Below are 19,713 nucleotides of genomic sequence, written 5' to 3' on the forward strand. Positions count from 1 at the left end.
AATTCCAGGGAGGATAGATCTCAACTGATAAACATTTCTACCCCATGTCAGAATTGCTCTAAATGCTTTAGTTTCAGAGATATAAGCCAAAAACTGCATTTTACCCCTATTTTTAGCCATGTCAGCCATGTTGGTTGGCAGGCAGGGTCATCGGACACATTTTTAAACTAGATACCCTAACGATGATTGTGGCCAAGTTTGGTTAAATTTGGCCCAGTAGTTTCAGAGGAGAAGATTTTTGTAAAAGTTAACGGACGACGACAGATGACTGACGCCAAGTGATGAGAAAAGCTCACTCAAAAACTGGAAACTAGATTTACCTCAAATGTTTAGGATGAATACATCATGCCATGCTGATCATTTTTGCAATTATACTTTTAACCAAACTCCTTCAGTTTTTGAAACAATGGCAAGGAAATGCGAAAAAAATTAAAAATCAACATTTAAGGGGCAATAACTCCAAAACAGGTAGGCAGATTTTTCAATTTTCAGGATACTCAGAATCTGCAGTGATTATAATTGTTATCCTTTTATTTTTTCTCTAACTGCTATAGTGTTAGAAGTATTAGTCTAAACTGTAGTTTACCTCTATGTTCTATTTTTAGACAGGGCAGCCATGTTGGTTGCCCAACCTGGACAAAAGTTACAATCTAAGTAGTTGACATCCTTTAAATGAAGTAGACAAACTTGGGTTTCAATCCATTGAGCAGTTTCAGAGAAGTTTTAAAAAAAAGTTTACGGATGAATGACAATAATTGATGGCAAATGTTCACAGATCACAGGGACAGGTGAGCTTAAAACTAAAGGAAACATATGAATATGAACAATCACGGCTTTCAACAATGAACAAAACCCACACTGTATAGAAAAGCTGGTAAAAGCTAATGAATAACAAAATGTAAAACATTACAAAAGAGAAAACCAACAGCCTGATTTGAATAACAACAGTGAACAAAAAAAAAAATCATATTTGTTTTTCGTTTATTATTTTGTTTTACATTTGTCATTTCGGGCCTTTTATAGCTGACTATGCGGTATGGGTTTTACTCACGGTTGAAGACTGTACGGTGACCTATATTTGTTAATTTCTGTGTCATTTGGTCTCTTGTGGGGAGTTGTCTCATTTGCAATCATACCACATCTTCTCATATTTATATATATGGCATACAGCTACCAACGAAAACTACTGGATTACAGGTTCTAGTTGATACTGAATTTCTTATCAGGATTTCCTTGGTAGAGTTACTTCTTACAAGGAATCTATTGCATCAAAGGTTCCAAATGGTAAAGTTGAAGTCATACCTTTGAAAGTTTTATGGAATATCTTAGTTACAGATGACAAGATATAATCACTTATTGTAACCACAATCCAATCCTGTTTTCTTCAAGGGTGACACTACAAAATGCCACTTATGACTGTATTTTTTGCAGTACCATGATAAGTGCCATTAGTATAGCAGGAACTGCTTACCCCTTCTTGAGAACCTGAGTTATCCCTTATTTTTGGGGTTCATCTTTAGTTTTCTGTGTATTGTTTTATTTTAATTGTTGTTTGTCATTTCTTTGGGGTTTTTGTCATATGGTGTTGTCCATTTTTATTTGACTTCTGATGTTTTGTTTGCCGTCTTGTTATCTTCTATCTTTTATATGTAAGGAAATAGCATCATGAAATTTGAAAAAGTGCATTTCCCTCTTAATTAGAGCACTATTTTTATATTGCAATCTTTCCAGATAGCACGATAGAACCATGGTGCTAAATTAGGCCCTGGGGAGAACATAGCCCCAAGCAATTAAGAGTTTAACCACATCATCTTCTTAACATTTTTCCCCATAAGAAATAGGAAATTTGCATATTCAATATATTTACCATTTAAATAATCTAATATGCTAGTAAAGCCTGAGTCAAATCATATTGGATTACTACATGTAAATGATCTGTCATCTGGCAATATTAGATATCATTCTACATTGTAATTTTAGTGGCAATATACATTTTTTTTTATTTAGATACAACAATAATAAAGGCAAAGGAAGTTTCATATTTTATAAATTAGAATAAAAAAAGTTTTATCATGTACAATTGAATAAAATAATGTTTACAGATCTGAAATCAGGTAAATGTACATGTATCATGACAAATGCAGTAAAATAACAACTACATGAAATGTGTATTTCTGACAACTTTTATCACAGCTTGAAAATAACAGGCAAAGAACTAGTGTATGGAATATAATTTAACTTAAAAAGACCAGATCAATTTAAAAATGCTTCATCGTCTATATATTTCAGGTAGACTGAAATCTTCATCATTTCTTTTTCATGGTATATCCACAAAATAAAATGTCCTAGTTTGGCATGACATATCAACACTGATATTGCCTATTTAATTGATAATGATGGAATGTGGTTTAAAACGTTTATAACAAACATATAATATCACAACTGATATCACACATCCAGTTCTCTCATTCTGTATATACTTATTTACAATTCAGTATCAAAGATTATTTTCTACGAACATTTCCATATTATGATGGCCATATTTCCACCAAAAAACATGTATAATAAGTTTTTAACTTCATGTGTGATTTCAAAACCAAATCCTTCACCAACCACTGCATGCCATGAAGCACCAAATTTCTTGTCCATTGTTTCTTTGATCATTCTTGCTGCAGTCTGTCAAACAAAAGAAACATGTCATCAAACAGATTTGTTTGTCATTTTTTTATTGAAGAAAAGACCAACTCTTTTCTAAGTGTGCCATATGTGATTTATGCAAAGCCACAAAAAGACGGTATTAGATGAACATGAAGTTAACAGATTTGTTTTTGTAATATTTCACGTTGCTTTTTGAAAAGATTTTCTCCTGTTGTAATAAAAGGTACTGATTCCTATAGTAAATCAATATTAAAACCATAAGAGAACACATAATTGAGGGGCCTGATGGGTTATTTTCGTTCTTCGTGATCGGCGCATTTTCGCTATCGTGATCCGTTTTTCTACAGATTTTTTTTTTTATATTTTCGTGATCCGTGATCATGGAAATTTATTTTCTGTGAATCGTGATTGACAAAAAAATCAACTCGTGAATCGTGATGAGACCCCCCCATCAGGCCCCTCATAATTACACATATGACGCTAAATACACTATTGTCTTCCAGCAAACAAGATGGTTGTATTTTGGGAGATCTACCAGGGGCGAATCCAGCCATTTTTAAAAGGGATGTTCCAACCATATGTCCCCTTTCAAAAGCATTGATCGTAAAAAAAGGGGGACCCCCCTCCCCCTGGATCCGCCAATGTCTACTACTCTACAACTAATGGAGTTAAAATTTAAATGGACTGACTACGCACGCCAAGTGATGAGAAAAGCTCACTTGGCCCTTTGGGCGAGGTGAGCTAAAAAGCAGTAAAATGCAAGGTGCTTGTGCATGTTTTTGAGATATATGCCATTGAAAATTTGGTGGGAAATGATTCTCTGTAGATGTTTTATACATTTAACACTGACACCTTTTTTCTTTCAAAAACTATGAAAAAATAAGGATTTGAAAAGATTTTCAAAAATGGCTTTTTAAACTATATGTTATAAAGTGATGAAAAGAAAAGTAGGGGTTAGCGAGCAAAATTTTTAATGGCACCACATGGATAAAACCAGAGGATTCTGATTATCTGACAAAAAGTCAAAAACAAGACGAGCAAACTTCCTTAAGGTCTTTTAAGAATCTTAAAGAAAAAAATCTGTCTTCAACTTTATAAGACCATTGTGAGGACACATTTAGTGATGCTAGTAAAGTCTTGGCCTCATGTAAAATATAAATAAATTAAGCTGTTCTGAGATTAATAAAAGAAGAATGTGTCTGAGATCACGAATGTCCCAGCTCAAGCTTTGCAATTTACCAATTCAAAAAGAGGCATATCTCTAGAATCGTCAATGACTCACAACCCAAATTCACACTCTGTATGCGTGTTGTTGTTCTTAGCATTGTGCATGAGTTTCAGAAAATTTGGATGAGACAAACTTAAGTTAGAGTGCGGAAACGAAAAAAATTGCAATTTTCCAAGTTATAAAAGGGCATTACTCTAGAACCGAAAGTGACTCACTACCCAAATTCGAACTCTGGCTGCTAGTTTTGGTTCTAAGCATTGTGTATGAGTTTCAGAAAATTTGGATGAGGAAAACTCAAGTTAGAGTGTGGAAATGAAAAAATTCACAATTTTCCAAGTTATAAAGGAGCTTAACTCTAGAACAGTAAGTGACTCACTGCCAAAATTTGAAATCTGTCTGCGAGTTTTGGTTCTTAGCATTGTGTATGAGTTTCATAAAATTTGGATGAAGATAACTTTAGAGTGCCGAAACAAAAAATGGGACAGACAGAAAGACGGACATAAGGACAGTCAAGGGTAACACTTAATGCCCCTGTTGCCTACGGCAGGGGCATTAAAAAACTAAAATCACCAACATTAGCCTATAGAAGAATAACAGGCTGCGGCAATATGGATGTGAGGTATTACATACAAAATTTCCTATGGAAATATGACCCAGAAGCTAGTACATTTCTATAATTATTGGAAAAATACAGAAAACATGCATAGCAGAGAATTATTTAAATAGTAACAAAATTGTTCACCACAAATTTAAAACAAGAATCAGAATAAACAGCTACATGTATGCTGTAAGAATTTGCAAAAACATGGAAAAGGCTACCTGACAATGTGATAAAGCATACAAAATTGTTAGTGCTGGAAAGGGAATATGGAATTTAAAAAAAAAGTTTTTGAAAGTATTTATTGCATTTATTGACGAGTGAAACTACACTTGGTATTTGTTCCAATGCACTCAACTAGAGACTCTGAGAAAGAAAATTTTTCACACTGGTAGATTTTCTCAATCTACAAATTAGAATTGTTGATGCATCATTAAATTTTCTATATTTAAAATATAAAACCCCATAAACTTAATCATGTTAATGATCCAATTATTGAAAAGCAAAATCAAATTATACAGACTAAAGTGGATCTGTTATGGAAAACAAGCGTTCTGAGAGTATTGCATGGCAATACATAGTCCCCTACCGGATAAAAATTCATTATACTGGAACAAAAAGCTAATTTGTTCTATAACTTATCATGGTGTAAAAAAAAAAAAAAAATATCAAGTCAATATCTTCAAGCATGACTAAAAACAGTGTGGAAAACTGATTAAATGAGTGAATTTTTCAAGTCCAAGGACCATAACTCTGCACAAAATTATCAGACGGAAACAAAATTTCGAACTTGATCTGTATAACTTGCATGACTTGTCATGATAAAACTATATACATATTATCAATCAATATCTTCAAGCATGATGAAAAAAAGTGTGGAAAACACTTTAACATTAGATATGATTAATAGTTCTATTTTCAAATTGTAATCAAATAAAATTAATCATGTTAATAGTTCCAAATATTTTTTCTTTTATTTGTCACAAACTAATATAGATTTGTAACTTATCTATAAAATGTCAACAATTTTTATCTACACAATGTAATGTAAAATATACATTAATAAAAATAGATTATTTTCTAATTAAAGGATTTCACTTCATAATTTTTTTTAATATATACATAGCATTCAGAAAATTAGTTTATACAAAATAACAAACAAACCTGCCAAAAAAAATCTTCAAATAATTTACCCCAAAGAATGTCTTTAAAAAAATGAGTTATCTCCCTTTGTACAGAAATATGGTTTAACATAGTACTCTAACATTAGATATGGTCCAAAGTTATGGTCCATAACTCTGGACTAAATCATCAAACCTGAACAAAATTCGAACTTGATCTTTAACTTGTCATGGCAAAACTATATACCAAATATCAAATCAATATCTTCAAGAACGAAGAAAAAAAGTGTGGAAAACTGATTTGCCGGACTGACAGACGGACGGACAGACAGATGGACAGAGTGCAAACCTAAAGCTACCTTCGACTTCGTCGGTAGGGGACTAATAAGGTATAGGAATGAGATACTCACTTTTATGCCCTGTAAACTTTTTTACTGTACAAATTTTGAAATAATGTTGCTGTCCCAGCCCTTAATAATTAAAGTTTATCTAATTACCTCGTTATTATTAGAAAATTTTTCACATGCAGTAACACACAATTCCATAGCTTCAGTCTTCATTTCATCATTCATGTCTGAATGCTACAAAAAATAAAAATAATAATAAAAAGTTTACCACTTTGCATATATACATTTGTATTTGCTGGCTGTTAAAAAAATCTCATTAGAGGGATACTTGTTGTATATAGCTGCTTACTTAAAGATATCATAAAAATAGTAAACAAAAATCAAGGAAATAACAATAAAAATAATGACTGTTCTTATTCAACAAAACAAACTATCATTAAGGGTGAACAGCTTGAATTCCAGACATACTCCATCAGGTCATTCAACATTCTACCTTTGATTTGAGTTGATGTTTCTATGAGGATAAGAATGTTGTATTATGTTTTTTTTTTAAATCTTTATTAGGCTACATCATGTATCGAAAAGTCAAATCATGTTTTTGGACTTTGAGCTAAAAAATTAGTTTTCAAGATCTCTAGATATCTGATAATCAAATAACTTGATTGATTCAGTCATCACATTCTGCTGCTCTATGATGACTACATTAATGCCTTACAGCCGGAAGCAAGTTAACTCGTACCATTGTAAACTCGTACCAAAAAAGTTAACTCGTACCAACGTAAACTCGTACCACTGGGAAGTCGTACCAATCAGAACTCGTACCACTGCAAACTCGTACCATTAAAAGTATATTAAAAAATACGAATGTTTTATAATTTTTTTTTGGGTAAACTAAATAAAAAAAGTTGAATTACTTGAATTTTATACTAGATTTTAATGAAAACTTAGACAAAAATACGAATCAGTGTTTTTTGATTATTTTTGTTTAAGCTTTATACAAAAAATTAAAATATCTGAATTTTATACCAGATTTTAATGAAAACTTAGACAAAAATACGAATTTAATTACTTAATTAATTCCTTTGATTGTGTGATTATTGGTTGATTATTAACTAATTAACTTGTTTAATCATTTTAGCATGGTCATTTTCTGCTAACAACAAATGGAAGTTTTTAACGACCTTGACTGGCTATACAGCCCTTGCACGGTCGGTATTCTGCTAAAATGTGCTGAATATTGTATAAAAATAAATTTCATACTTTCTGACTGTTGGTCATAAACAATTTTAATCCTTTAAAACACAATAAATAAATTCTTTCTTTAAATAAAATTCCTTTTAGAAACAATAGAAAAATACCCAAATCTATTCAATGTTACTGATTTGGAATGAAAATTAAATCAAATAGTTGTCAGTAAAAGTTTAAAAAAGAGTCTATTCAAGGGAGACAACAGAGCCATTCTGCCACGGTTTTCTCTATCCAATTAGACAAGGAAAGGAAAATTAGCTACAAATTGGTCATTGTAATTTCAAATTATATACATTTTACAGACTTAAGAGGTATTGAGTGAAATTAAAGTATATATTCATCATAAAACACCATTTGAATGCATTTAAATAAGTTGGTACGAGTTTACAATGGTATGAATTTACCGTGGTACGAGTTAGCAGTGGTACGAGTTTGCATTGGTACGAGTATTTTTTTAGTGGTACGAGTTTACATTGGTACAATTTAAAATGGTACGAGATAACTATAATTCCTTACAGCCTAATCTATGAAAAATCATCAATTAAACAGGGATTTAGATCTGGATTTACCTATCTCAATTACATTAAGCTACCAGCTAATTGGTTCTCATGTTCAAACGCCACTCAAAATCAGGATTCTTGATGCGTTTTTCTTGTATTAAGAGTTTAGGCCCTCCTGAGTGGGATAGATGATCGTCACAGGGAGGGACTAGTTATTCAGGCTAGGTATAGAAAGGATTCCAAGTTAACATTTACCTGCATGAGATGAACTAGATCAAGCCAAGATGTTTTTAAATTCACTGTATATATGATGTATAGCACAAATTCAAATCAATTCAATATTTATTTTTTTCGTCTAAATTTTAAATGCGCATCCAAAAAGTGGCAAAATAATCAACTTATTGATGGTGGCCGCGTATTGGTAGAAGTAGAAGTAGAAGATTAACACTAACAGATTAAACAAGCACAAATTATCCACTAGTTAAAACTTTTAAACCCAAAAACCTTCAGCTCAACAGGTAGGACCTGACTCATTAAAGAAAAGAGTGGTCTGTGTTTTCATGCAACAAGTGCCTGTGCATTAATATTGTTATTTATTTAAGCATCATTTTGGTATGTACATTCAAAATTTAGACAAATATAAAATCAACACAACAATATAACAAATTAACATACTCTGATCAATGGATATGTATGAATACGCTTTGACTCTGATGTATCAACTTTCTTTTCTTCGGTTTGTTCAGCCATTTCTAATGCAGAAAATTGGTCTTTTTAAGGAAAAACACGTTGACAATGAAGCACAACAGACTGAGCGGTTACTAAGTCTAGAACGCAAGCGCAAAAGAATTTCTTTTACTTCCTGTCGTGTAAAATGAAGTGCTGATTTTATTTGATTCTATCCATTGTTACTGTTTTTGTAATTGTTTGTTCTTTAATTTTGAAAGGTTGAAGTTTTAATAAAAATATATTATTGAAAGGTAATATCGTCTATCTTTTTGATACTAAAAGTGTAAAATGTAACGTTTAATAATACTTGGTAGTAAATGAACACTACACACCGCTTCCACGTGTAGAAAACTTGTAAACAAATATACTCAAAAGCAAAGCACAGGAAACAATTATCAAACATATCATATATGTATGCATCAAATGAAGTCCGTGTGTTTGTTAAACAATTTGATAATACTATTCGAAACACCAACGATAGTGCTAATCTTAAAATTATATGTGCAGACATTGAAAAACTTATAAAATATGAAAATGAAACAGAACTCAAATGTTTTTCATTTTCAAATTATTCAGAATCAAGAGCATGTTTTATAAGAAATTTTTATATGTCAGTTCTGAAAAGTGCTCTTAATAACATTTCAACAGACACCCCGAAACATTTATCAGTCCATGCACTGAGTGCCTTTTTACAGTTCCTATTTTTGAATGGAAACTACAAGGATTCTCTCTTAACATTAGCATGGGGAATTAATGAATTCAGGTAATTACACTTAAAATAATGACAATCCAATAGTGCTTATATAAGAGTCCTGTAAAGGGTCAATTTCAGCTGAATTTTAAAAAATTGAAAATTAAAACGTAGAGATGAATAAAATCATTTGCATTTTGATATAATAATAATAATAATTCTTTATTTAAAAAGGGTTACACAGTTAGCTATAAAACTAATCTTCCCTGAGGCCCTCATGAAATACAACGAAATATAACAAACAATTACAAAATATCAAACAAACACACATATATGAAAAAATGAAATAAAAATTTGTTATGAAATATACAATTTTCAAAACAGGTAAAAATTACAAATTCATATAGTATTGGCATCATTCAAATTACCTCAACAATATCTTAAGTTTGAGTAAATGTGTGAAAATTATTATACATATAAAATTACACAGCTTCATATATTTGTATATATGATAGAGTTCAGTCTGCATCATTTTGTGACCTTTCTTACAGACGTATCTAGTTTCAACTGCAGTTCTTGATAGGATTTGAGGGTTAGTTTTATAATTTAGGTTACGACAAATAAAATTATACAATGTATCAATCCAATAGGGTTATACATTTCTAAACATGCTAAATAGGGTTAATTGGGGCTAATTTAAAAATCTATTAAAAAGGAAGAGATGAACAAAATCATTTACAATTAGATATATAGAGTCCATGCTGTATCATTTTGTGACCTCTATCACAGTACCTCTTATTTTCATGTGTATTAATATGCCTGATAGGATTCAAGGGGTAGTTTATCAAGGTGGGCCATAATGATGACTCCTGGAAGACTCTAGTTGGTCACTTCTGTTAGCTATTTATTTTATGTACATGTAAGAGGGTAAAGTTTGCCTGATGCAGTATTAGACAGAGATTGAAAAAATTATCACATTTTTTTGTGTATCAAAGAATCCAAGAAGTGAGTATGCATGAATACACAAAATTTTACTTACATTGTGTAGTCTTAGAAATAGCAAAATGCAAATTCACATTGCAGTTGGCCTTGGGTAAATATATACAATTCGATTAGTGCTGCAATACTGGATAAGGCAGATCTTAATAAACGGAGATATGGGGTATACACATATGTCAATAAGATGGCAATCCAATGACATCAAGAGCTCAAAATTAGGTTTTCAAAAATAAAGAGATGTCTACATGATATGGTAAGCTTTAAATCTGAAGTTTAAACAAGTTATGGATAAATATAACAGAGACTATCAATTATCTGCCATCTGTTCCAAATTCCTCAAATGACAAAAACAAAATCAATAAGATATAAAGACCTGCCAACCTTCACGATTTATGGGGGATTTCCCCCATGAGAGGTGTTGTTCTGAATTTTGAAATTCTTTATTATACATACTGAACACCTCAAAACAGCCATTCAGATTTAAAGGGTATTTAAACACAAACATACTCATTCAAACAACACAGTAGTGGATTAGAAATACTTATGACTATAAGAGGAGCATTGGGTCCTCTTGCGCTTAAAGTCCCCTATGGAGATTTTGAAAAGTTGGTAGGCATGGTACATGTAGGTATGGATATACTAAAGACAGCCACTAACAACATTAATAAGATATCTGTTTTGACACTGAGACACATGAGCATGTAGCAGGGTTAAATTAGATGTTTTATATATCCGTTTTAAAAAGTGTGGTAGCTAATTTTATATCCTTCGTTTTCTTGCTATCATATGAACTCTGACAATTTAAAAAAAAAACAACTTAAAATTCAATAAGAAAGTTGCCCGTTAGGTCTCTAGAAAATGTCTATTTCACAATTCATTGCATGCTAGGGATAACATTTTTTATGATCATAATATCCATTCAAAAGTCACTAAGTGAACTCCTTTGAAATTTAAATTGCATTGTAAAAAATTGTGAACAAAAATCTACCAGCAGCTGTCACCAAAAGTCACAGAAAAATCATTCATTCCATTATCTGTTATTTGCCTTGTAAACGAATCTTTTATATTTGACCTAATAGACATCTGTTAAATTATATTTGTACTTGAGCAGAAATTCAGGAATTAATTGTCAAGAGTTTTTAATTGACAAAAGGTATTGTCAAAAGAAATCAATATGATACAAAATTTTTGATTAGATTTTTTTGGCAGACTGTAGAACTCAAACTGACTATAAAGCATATAATTAAATCATATTTATATGCATGTATATACAATGTATATATACATGCATATAAATATGATTTAATTGTATATTTATATATTAATATGCTGACAAGACCAAGACATTTCTATGTGTCCACTTTAAAAAAGATCTATTATATGCCCTTACCTTTGAATGGATACAATAGAACATACATGTACATGTATATTCCAGACCATCTTATAGACTGAATAAATGTGTATCTCTGTTGGAGGAGTTTCTCAGTTCTCATGTTCTGTGCAAGATTTTCAAGCAGCAGTGTTCAGTCACCAGTCAAGCGGAACAGACTTATGTTTGGGATGAGTTGATTAATGCTATTACAAGTTTGCCTGATAAAACAGCAAATAAACTGCAATCACAAAATAGGTAGGCTTGCCATTGTTTAGTTTAAGTTATATGCATTACTGTCATATTTTTTCTACTAATGCTTTATATGAAGAAACCAAGGCTTATTTTTGTATTAATGTAGGAACTATACTCTTGTAACAATTGACAATGATTGATTCATAATTCAACGAGTTTGTGGAAAACTTACAAAACCAAGCAAACGGTATTAGTGAGTGAATAATTCAATGAGACAGCAACCTCTAATGAAACAGAAAAATCAAAATACAAAGTGAATAGGAATGAAAGGAGATAGGGGCATAATTTAAAGAGACAGCAACCTCTTAAGGAAACAGAAAAACCAAAATACAAAGTTGAATATGAATAAAAGGAGATAGAGGGTACATGTCAATGAGACAGCAACCTCAAAGGAAACAAGAAGCAGAATACAAAGTGAATAGGAATAAAAGGAGATGTGGTATACATGTCAATGAGACAGCAACCTCTAAGGAAACAGAAAAAAACAAATACAAAGTGAATATGAATTAAAGGATATTGTGGGGACATGTAAATGTGACAGCAACCTCTAAGGGAACAGAAAAAAAACAAATACAAAGTGAATAGAAATAAAAGGAGATGTGGGGGTACATGTCATTGAGACAGCAACCTCTAAGGAAACAAGAACTAATATACAAAATGATATGGATAAAAGAAGATGTAAGGGGTATGTCAATGAGGCAGTAACCTGATGACAAGGAAAAACAAAGCAACATGAGGTTACATCTAGAGGTAAATATACCACCTTCAACAATAGACATGTGCTTATACAGTGTGTCAAACTCTGGACTATCCCATTTTATGTTTTAGTTTAAAAATGTAACTTTATTTATCATATTATATGTGTATGTCTTTGTAAAACATCATAATTGGATTTTTGTTTGGTTTTTTGGAAATGTACTTCTGTATTTCAGTGAATTATTTTACCCTAAATGTTACATAACACTGGTGACTAAAGATATTATAACAGTACTGGAAGATATGGTCACATCGGTCAAAGCTAATAAAGATATCCACCTAGAATTTATAAGTCGACTTATTGGGAAACTCTGTATAACAGGTTATGCTGGTAAGAACATTCTTTAATATTAAATCTGGGGTTAGTTCTGATACACTTTATATAATTATATATCTTCATATATTCATTTTCAAATACTGTATCTACTTCTTAGTATTCAAGAGATAAGTCTGTCAAATAAGAGTTCTTTGCGTAATTAGATTTAATAGTTTGATTAAAAAAGAAGTTTAAGAAGTGACTTAAATGGATGGATTGGTGTTCAATGTCCAATGGCAAATATGACATGTTTATCAGGCCAATATCATATTGATGTTAAATGAATATGAACCCTGCTACTAAGTACAGGGTACCTTGCTGTACTTAAAGGTCAGTGTTACCACTTTTAAGGTTAAATTATATTTATTATTTCATGTTTAGACAAAGAAAGTACTTTAACATTATTTTGTAGATATGTTGATGGAAGTTATGGTTGGTTCTCTTGCTCCTGTTTTAAAAGAAGATTTTATATGGTGTAGAATCTGTGAGAGGATCATCACTGGGGTACCAGATAGATGTCTCGAAAGTGTTTTATTATCAATGATAGACAAGTTACCATGGTTAGTGTCTGACTGTCATGAAATAGAAGTTCCTTCATAATATAAGTTCCAAGTGGAAGAAATATTCTGTAATACAATTTCCACTGGAACAACTATTGCAGTATTAATGGAATAAAGGGTATAGAATATTTGTTCCAACTGGAACATATATTATGGCATTGTTTATAACAAAGGTTCCAGGGGAACTTCTGTTAGGCAGAACAAACATGTTGACATGACTATCTTACATTGCTTGAAGGTGCCCTCTAGGCCAAAATAGACCACATGCTAAAATTTAAACTAAAAATCTTTATATCAGTACTTGTTTTAGATTAAGAATGAAATAACTAGGATTATTTGTCAAGTTTTCTTTTCTCCCAAAAATAAATGTCATGAGAAATAATAATATTCTAGATGAATTTGTCAATTTTGAACTTTGCTTTATTTGAACAACATGTGTTTTAAAAGATAAAATCAGGAAAAAATATTTGTTCAAAATAATGTTTTGTTATTGACCATGACTTCCTATGTTTTTTTACTCTAATATATGAAGAACTTTAATTTTTGACAAATTTCCAAATTCTATGTGAAAGACTGAAGGACACTTATTGATTTACCCAATAAATCTTTAAAAGTGTATACCATAAAAGGAATCAACTTAGAAATTTCACCAAGAAAATTAAGTTGAGCTACTAATTCATAATATTTGATCATTGAAGAGTCTATGTGTTCTAATTTCAAAGGACTAATTTGTTGAAAGTCCTAGTTATGATTTAATTAAGAAGTTTAACTCCATTTCAGGTATGGTTTAATGGACAAATTTCTAGGTGACAGCATTTTAAAGAAACAAAAAATTCAGTACTTGCTGTGTACAAAAGTACTGCTCTTTAGACACTCTGAAAAGGTTTGTACCTATGAAGGATGTTACATTGAAGGTCATACTAGGTAATGAGTCATAGAATAGAATATAATAGACACAATTTTATTTTAAGTCGGGTTTACATGAAACATTACAAACATAAGCTTTTTGCTGACATTAATAACAATAACAACACATACAATATTAAGACATGTAAAGCATACACATTAGACATACAAAGTAAGACAGCTATATTTCATAAGCAAACATGTTCATAAATAAAAGCATAGCACAAACAAGCAAAGCAAAGTTTCACAGGTTCACACCTTGTTACTTTTTTTGAAAGTTTAAAAGTTATGTAAAACTTATTTTCAATCTGTCAGTATTATTATTTTATCTGTTCATCATTTAGAGCAGTGGCAGTGTCAACAATCTACTAGTTTGTGATTTATAGGTCAGTTTAAGGGGAACACTAATGGTAAGTCACTGATATTTGGTAGTGGTATGAGCATTGGCATTTCTCATTTCCATGGAGATTATTTGGCCATGCACTTTCAGTCATGGTTCATTGACTTTGAATAATTTGCATAGTCAATTTGATTTCAATATCTGCTTTGTACTGTCAAATTTACATACAGGCTCTGTTTCAACAGTTTATGAAACAACATGTTGGCAAACTTCATCTTTCTTTTTCAATGATCTGCAAAATTTGAAGTCCTTGTCATAATTCAATAAAAAACCGATGAAGAACTGAGATCAAGTGAACCACATGTTGATTATAAAATAATCGGTCAGGGAAATTAAATGTTTGTAAGAATTAGAGCAATATAAATTCATTTACATAACTATGTAGTACACTCTTGATCCATTAAAGACATTTCTATTTTTCACTGCAGATTCATATCTTACAAAATGTACTGGGTTATTTAGGAACATCACATACAAGAAGACATCTACTCATAAAGGTACATTATGTATTGAATAATATTTTACTAATTTTCAGTGATGGTATGTTTTAAAATCTTGCAGGATGTACATACAAAAACAAAACTTTGTCTTTGAAATTGTGACAAAAAGTTGTTGCATAATGATAATATATTTTTAAAAATATTTATCCTTCACAGAAACTTGCACTAGTTCAACACAGTATGATTATTTTTTAAAGAATCGGGCATTTCCCATATTAAACATGCATCCTATTTATTCTATGGCAGTCATTGGAGTAATAAGTTTCAAGTCTTAGCATAAAATAGTACTAGCATCACAACTTGTCCTGGCAGCTTTAAAACTGTTCCAGAGGGATTCAGAAATGTTTTCTTGTTATCAGATCAATGATGAACCTTGATGATTATTTTATCAAGAAACTGTTGTTAATCCATAATAAATTGTGAGAAAATAGAACCAGTCATGATTATGTATTTATCTTGACAGTAAATGGCTCTTAAGCACACCTTGCGTTTTTAAAAGACTCAAGAGCTTTTTCTGACACTCGTTAATTTCTTTACATTACCAACCAAAATTCAATCTAAGTTATTATGATTTCAGTAAAAAAAGCATACAGATATATGTATCAGATATGATAATGTGAGTTCTTATTATAGCGATACTCACCCAGTCGCATGAATAAAATGATTCATAATAATTTCTGAATTTTCAGTATATCTGTATTATTGATACTTCAAATTGGCCCAAGACCACAATTAATGATCCCGCTTTTCGTTGTCCACGAATATAGTTCCTTTTGATTAGAGTGTATTTTTTCTTAATTTTTTTTCTTTCCCTTCCTCACTCATTTCTTAGTTTTTTTGGGGTGGAAATAAAAGAAGAGAGGTGAAATAAACTTTTAGATGTTGTATTTTAACTGATTTTGATATGAAAGAGTGATTAGGCCAGGTGCAAAAAGGTGATATTTACAGTTTTTGGAACATCTCTTGACTTGTTCATAGGGGTATGGATGTGTATTGGCTAAATTTGTAAGAGTGATTGGTTCAATCTTTCTGAATTTTGGATATAGTTTTAGGCTAGTACTATACATTACACACACAAAAGATTTGACAAAAATGCATGGTGCAATTTTTTTAATGAAACAAAACGTTATAAAGAACTAATAGGGGAATTTAATTGTGGTTTGTGGCCAACTGCTTGTTATTCTCAATTGTTTCAAATATCTTCCATGATGGCTATTTTTAGGAATTGTTTCAAATTACAAAATGCTCTCTGAGGCACTTTTACACACTTGATAGAATGATGATATTTTTTCATCTTATTGATATCTAACAAAGTAAAAAATAGACTTATGATTTCATATGAAGGATTAATAATGAGTATGGGTAGCACTATACAATATAAATGTGAACTCTGCTCACAACATTATGTTTTACTTATTTTTAATCAACCATAGTTCACTGTCAGAGACAAATATGTAATGTTATTTTACAGTCCTTTAAGGAATTGTTGAGTGTATGGGGAGACAATAGTGCCATAAGACACACCTCACCAGAGCAACATCTGTACCTCACCAGAGCTTTGTTCATAAGTTTGGGGTTCCTTACAGAAAAAGACAAAGAAAATCATAAAGATGGTAGGTTCGTAATTACAAGAAAGAATAGCTGTCTTCATTATCCAAACTTAATAAAATATTATATATTTACTGTTTTTATACGACCGCAAAAAAATTTTGTGGTCGTATATTGGTATGACGTTGGCGTCGTTGTCGTACGGCGTCGTCGTCCGAAGACACATTGGTTTTCGCACTCTAACTTTAGTTTAAGTGAATGGATCTTTTTTGAAATTTTACCATAAGGTTAAATACCACAAAAGGAAGGTTGGGATTGATTTTGGGGGTTATGGTACCAACAGTTAAGGAATTAGGGGCCAAAAAGGGCCAAAAATAAGCATTTTCTAGTTTCCAGACAATAACAGTGGAACGGTGTATGGATCTCTCTGAAATTATACTACAAGTTTCCATACCACAAAGGGATGGTTAGGATTTGCTTTGGGGGGTTATGGCTCAAACCGTTTAGGAATTAGGGGCAAAAAAGGGGGAAAAACAAGGTTGTCCTGGTTAATGGACAAATACTTTAGTACAAAACATAATTTAAAGCAGTGTAAGGGAGATAAATCAAATACATCATTGAAATTATCTCCCTTACACTGCTTTTAAATTATGTATAAAGTAATGGTTAATGAACAATAAAGATAATTTAAAACAGTGTAAGGGAGGTAATCCAAATACAACGTTTTGGTTACTTCCCTTACACTGCTTTTAAATTATGTTTAAAGAAATACATATTTATAAAGGAAGACCAGTAAAAATATCTGCAAATGTTGCATCATTTTTTTTTACAAAAAAATCCATATGAAAGATTTGACACTATATTTTTAATTCTGTTATAAAATAGATTAAGTTAGCACTATGGTAAATTTAAATGTGTAATTATGGTTGCCAACTCCATTGGAAATTTGAATTGAGATTATGACCATATCTTGAGGGAAAGAATTTTTTGGGGGAAAAAAGGGGGGGGGGAATAAAAAGAAATTGTGGGGGTCAATTTTTTCTCATTTCAGATTTCAGAAATTAAAAAGAATTATTCTTCAAATATTATTTTTTTTTCAAATTTCAAATATTGAAAAATTTCAAGAAGTAATCTTTAATTGCACAGTATGGCGCATTAGATTTGTAAAATCTTTGATCACATTTATTTATTTGCCGAATCTAACAGTGTATTTAGATTTTTAATTTTGGGTCCAGTTTTCAAAATGGTCTACATTAAGGTCCAAAGGGTCAAAAATTAAACTTTGTTTGATTTTAGCAAAAATTGAATATATGAGGTTCTTTGATATGCTGAATCTAAACATGTATTTAGATTTTAGATTTTTGGCCCAGTTTTCAAGTTGGTCCAAATTGGGGTCCAAAATTAAACTTTGTTTGATTTCAACAAAAATTGAATATATGGGGTTCTTTGATATGCTGAATCTAACCATGTATTTAGATTTTTGATTTGTGGACCCCGTTATCAAATTGGTTCATATTGAGGTCAAAAGGGTCCAAAATTAAACTTTGTTTGATTTCATCTAAAATTGAATTATTGGGGCTCTTTGATATTCCAAATCTAACCGTGTATTTAGATTTTTAATTTTGGGTCCTGTTTTTTAAATTGGTCTACATTAAGGTCTAAAGGGTCCAAAATTAAACTTAGTTTGATTTTAACAAAAATTGAATTCTTGGGGTTCTTTGATATGCTGAATCTAAACATGTGTTTAGATTTTTGATTATGGGCCCAGTTTTCAAGTTGGTCCAAGATAGGGTCCAGTATTTAAACTTTGTTTGAGTTCAACAAAAATTGAATATATGGGGTTCTTTGATATGCTGAATCTAAACATGTATTTAGATTTTTGATTATGGGCCCAGTTTTCAAGTTGGTCCAAATTGGGGTCCAAAATTAAACTTTTGTTTGATTTCAACAAAAATTGAATATATGAGGTTCTTTGATATGCAGAATCTAACCATGTATTTAGATTTTTTATTTGTAGGCCCCGCTATCAAATTGGTTCATATTGAGGTCAAAAGGGTCCAAAATTAAACTTTGTTTGATTTCATCAAAAATTGAATTATTGGGGTTCTTTGATATGCCAAATCTAACCGTGTTTTTAGATGTTTAATTTGGGTCCTGTTTTTTAAATTGGTCTTCATTGAGGTCCAAAGGGTCCAAAATTAAACTTTGTTTGATTTTAACAAAAATTGAATTCTTGGGGTTCTTTGATATGCTGAATCTAAACATGTGTTTAGATTTTTGATTATGGGCCCAGTTTTCAAGTTGGTCCAAGTTGGGGTCCAAAATTAAACTTTTTTTGATTTCAACAAAAATTGAATATATGGGGTTCTTTGATATGCTGAATCTAACCATGAATTTAGATTTTTTATTTGTGGGCCCCGCTATCAAATTGGTTCATATTGAGGTCATAAGGGTCCAAAATTAAACTTTGTTTGATTTCATCAAAAATTGAATTATTGGGGTTCTTTGATATTCCAAATCTAACCGTGTATTTAGATTTTTAATTTTAAGTCCCGTTTTTATACGACCGCAAAAAAATTTTTGTGGTCGTATATTGGTATGACGTTGGCGTCGTCGTCGTCGTCGTCCGAAGACACATTGGTTTTCGCACTCTTAACTTTAGTTTAAGTGAATGGATCTCTATGAAATTTTACCACAAGGTTCAATACCACAAAAGGAAGGTGGGGATTGATTTTGGGGGTTATGGTACCAACAGTAAAGGAATTAGGGGCCAAAAAGGGGCCAAAAATAAGCATTTTTGTAACTTCCAGACATAACTTGTGTGTTAGTGTATGGATCTCTCTGACATTGTACCACAAGGTTCCATATCACAAAAGGAATGCTGGGATTGATTTTGGGGGTAATTGCTTCAAAATTTTAGGAATTAGGGGCCAAAAAAGGTGAAAAAAACAAGCATTTTTCTAGTTTCATGACAATAACTTGTG

General features: G+C 31.3%; 2 protein-coding genes across 3 annotated transcripts in view; one reads left to right on the forward strand and one right to left on the reverse strand.

Moving 5' to 3' along the window:
* The first annotated feature begins 595 nt into the window (after window positions 1-595).
* The window catches only part of LOC127707704 (telomere length regulation protein TEL2 homolog), a 51,491-nt gene continuing 32,373 nt past the window's right edge, over window positions 596-19,713 (forward strand). Inside the window, exons 1-7 of one of the 2 annotated variants that reach the window (XM_052212389.1) lie at window positions 596-788; window positions 11,555-11,746; window positions 12,676-12,830; window positions 13,228-13,375; window positions 14,156-14,258; window positions 15,110-15,178; window positions 16,653-16,794. In XM_052212389.1, the coding sequence (XP_052068349.1) occupies window positions 766-788; window positions 11,555-11,746; window positions 12,676-12,830; window positions 13,228-13,375; window positions 14,156-14,258; window positions 15,110-15,178; window positions 16,653-16,794 (832 nt within the window). In that variant the 5' untranslated portion in view covers window positions 596-765. Of the gene's footprint in view, window positions 789-8,759; window positions 9,193-11,554; window positions 11,747-12,675; window positions 12,831-13,227; window positions 13,376-14,155; window positions 14,259-15,109; window positions 15,179-16,652; window positions 16,795-19,713 lie in introns of those variants that run through there. The other variant, XM_052212388.1, reaches the window with a different exon arrangement.
* LOC127707746 (dynein axonemal light chain 4-like) lies at window positions 2,031-8,537 on the reverse strand. The gene is made up of 3 exons (XM_052212481.1): window positions 8,376-8,537; window positions 6,103-6,186; window positions 2,031-2,676 (listed from the first exon to the last, which is right to left on the reverse strand). Exons 1-3 carry the CDS (start codon window positions 8,448-8,450, stop codon window positions 2,512-2,514), a joined length of 324 nt encoding a protein of 107 aa, XP_052068441.1. The 5' UTR covers window positions 8,451-8,537; the 3' UTR covers window positions 2,031-2,511.

The sequence above is a fragment of the Mytilus californianus genome, unplaced genomic scaffold (genome assembly GCF_021869535.1).
Source record: "Mytilus californianus isolate M0D057914Y unplaced genomic scaffold, xbMytCali1.0.p SCAF_7, whole genome shotgun sequence".
Classification (NCBI taxonomy): Eukaryota; Metazoa; Mollusca; class Bivalvia; order Mytilida; family Mytilidae; genus Mytilus; species Mytilus californianus.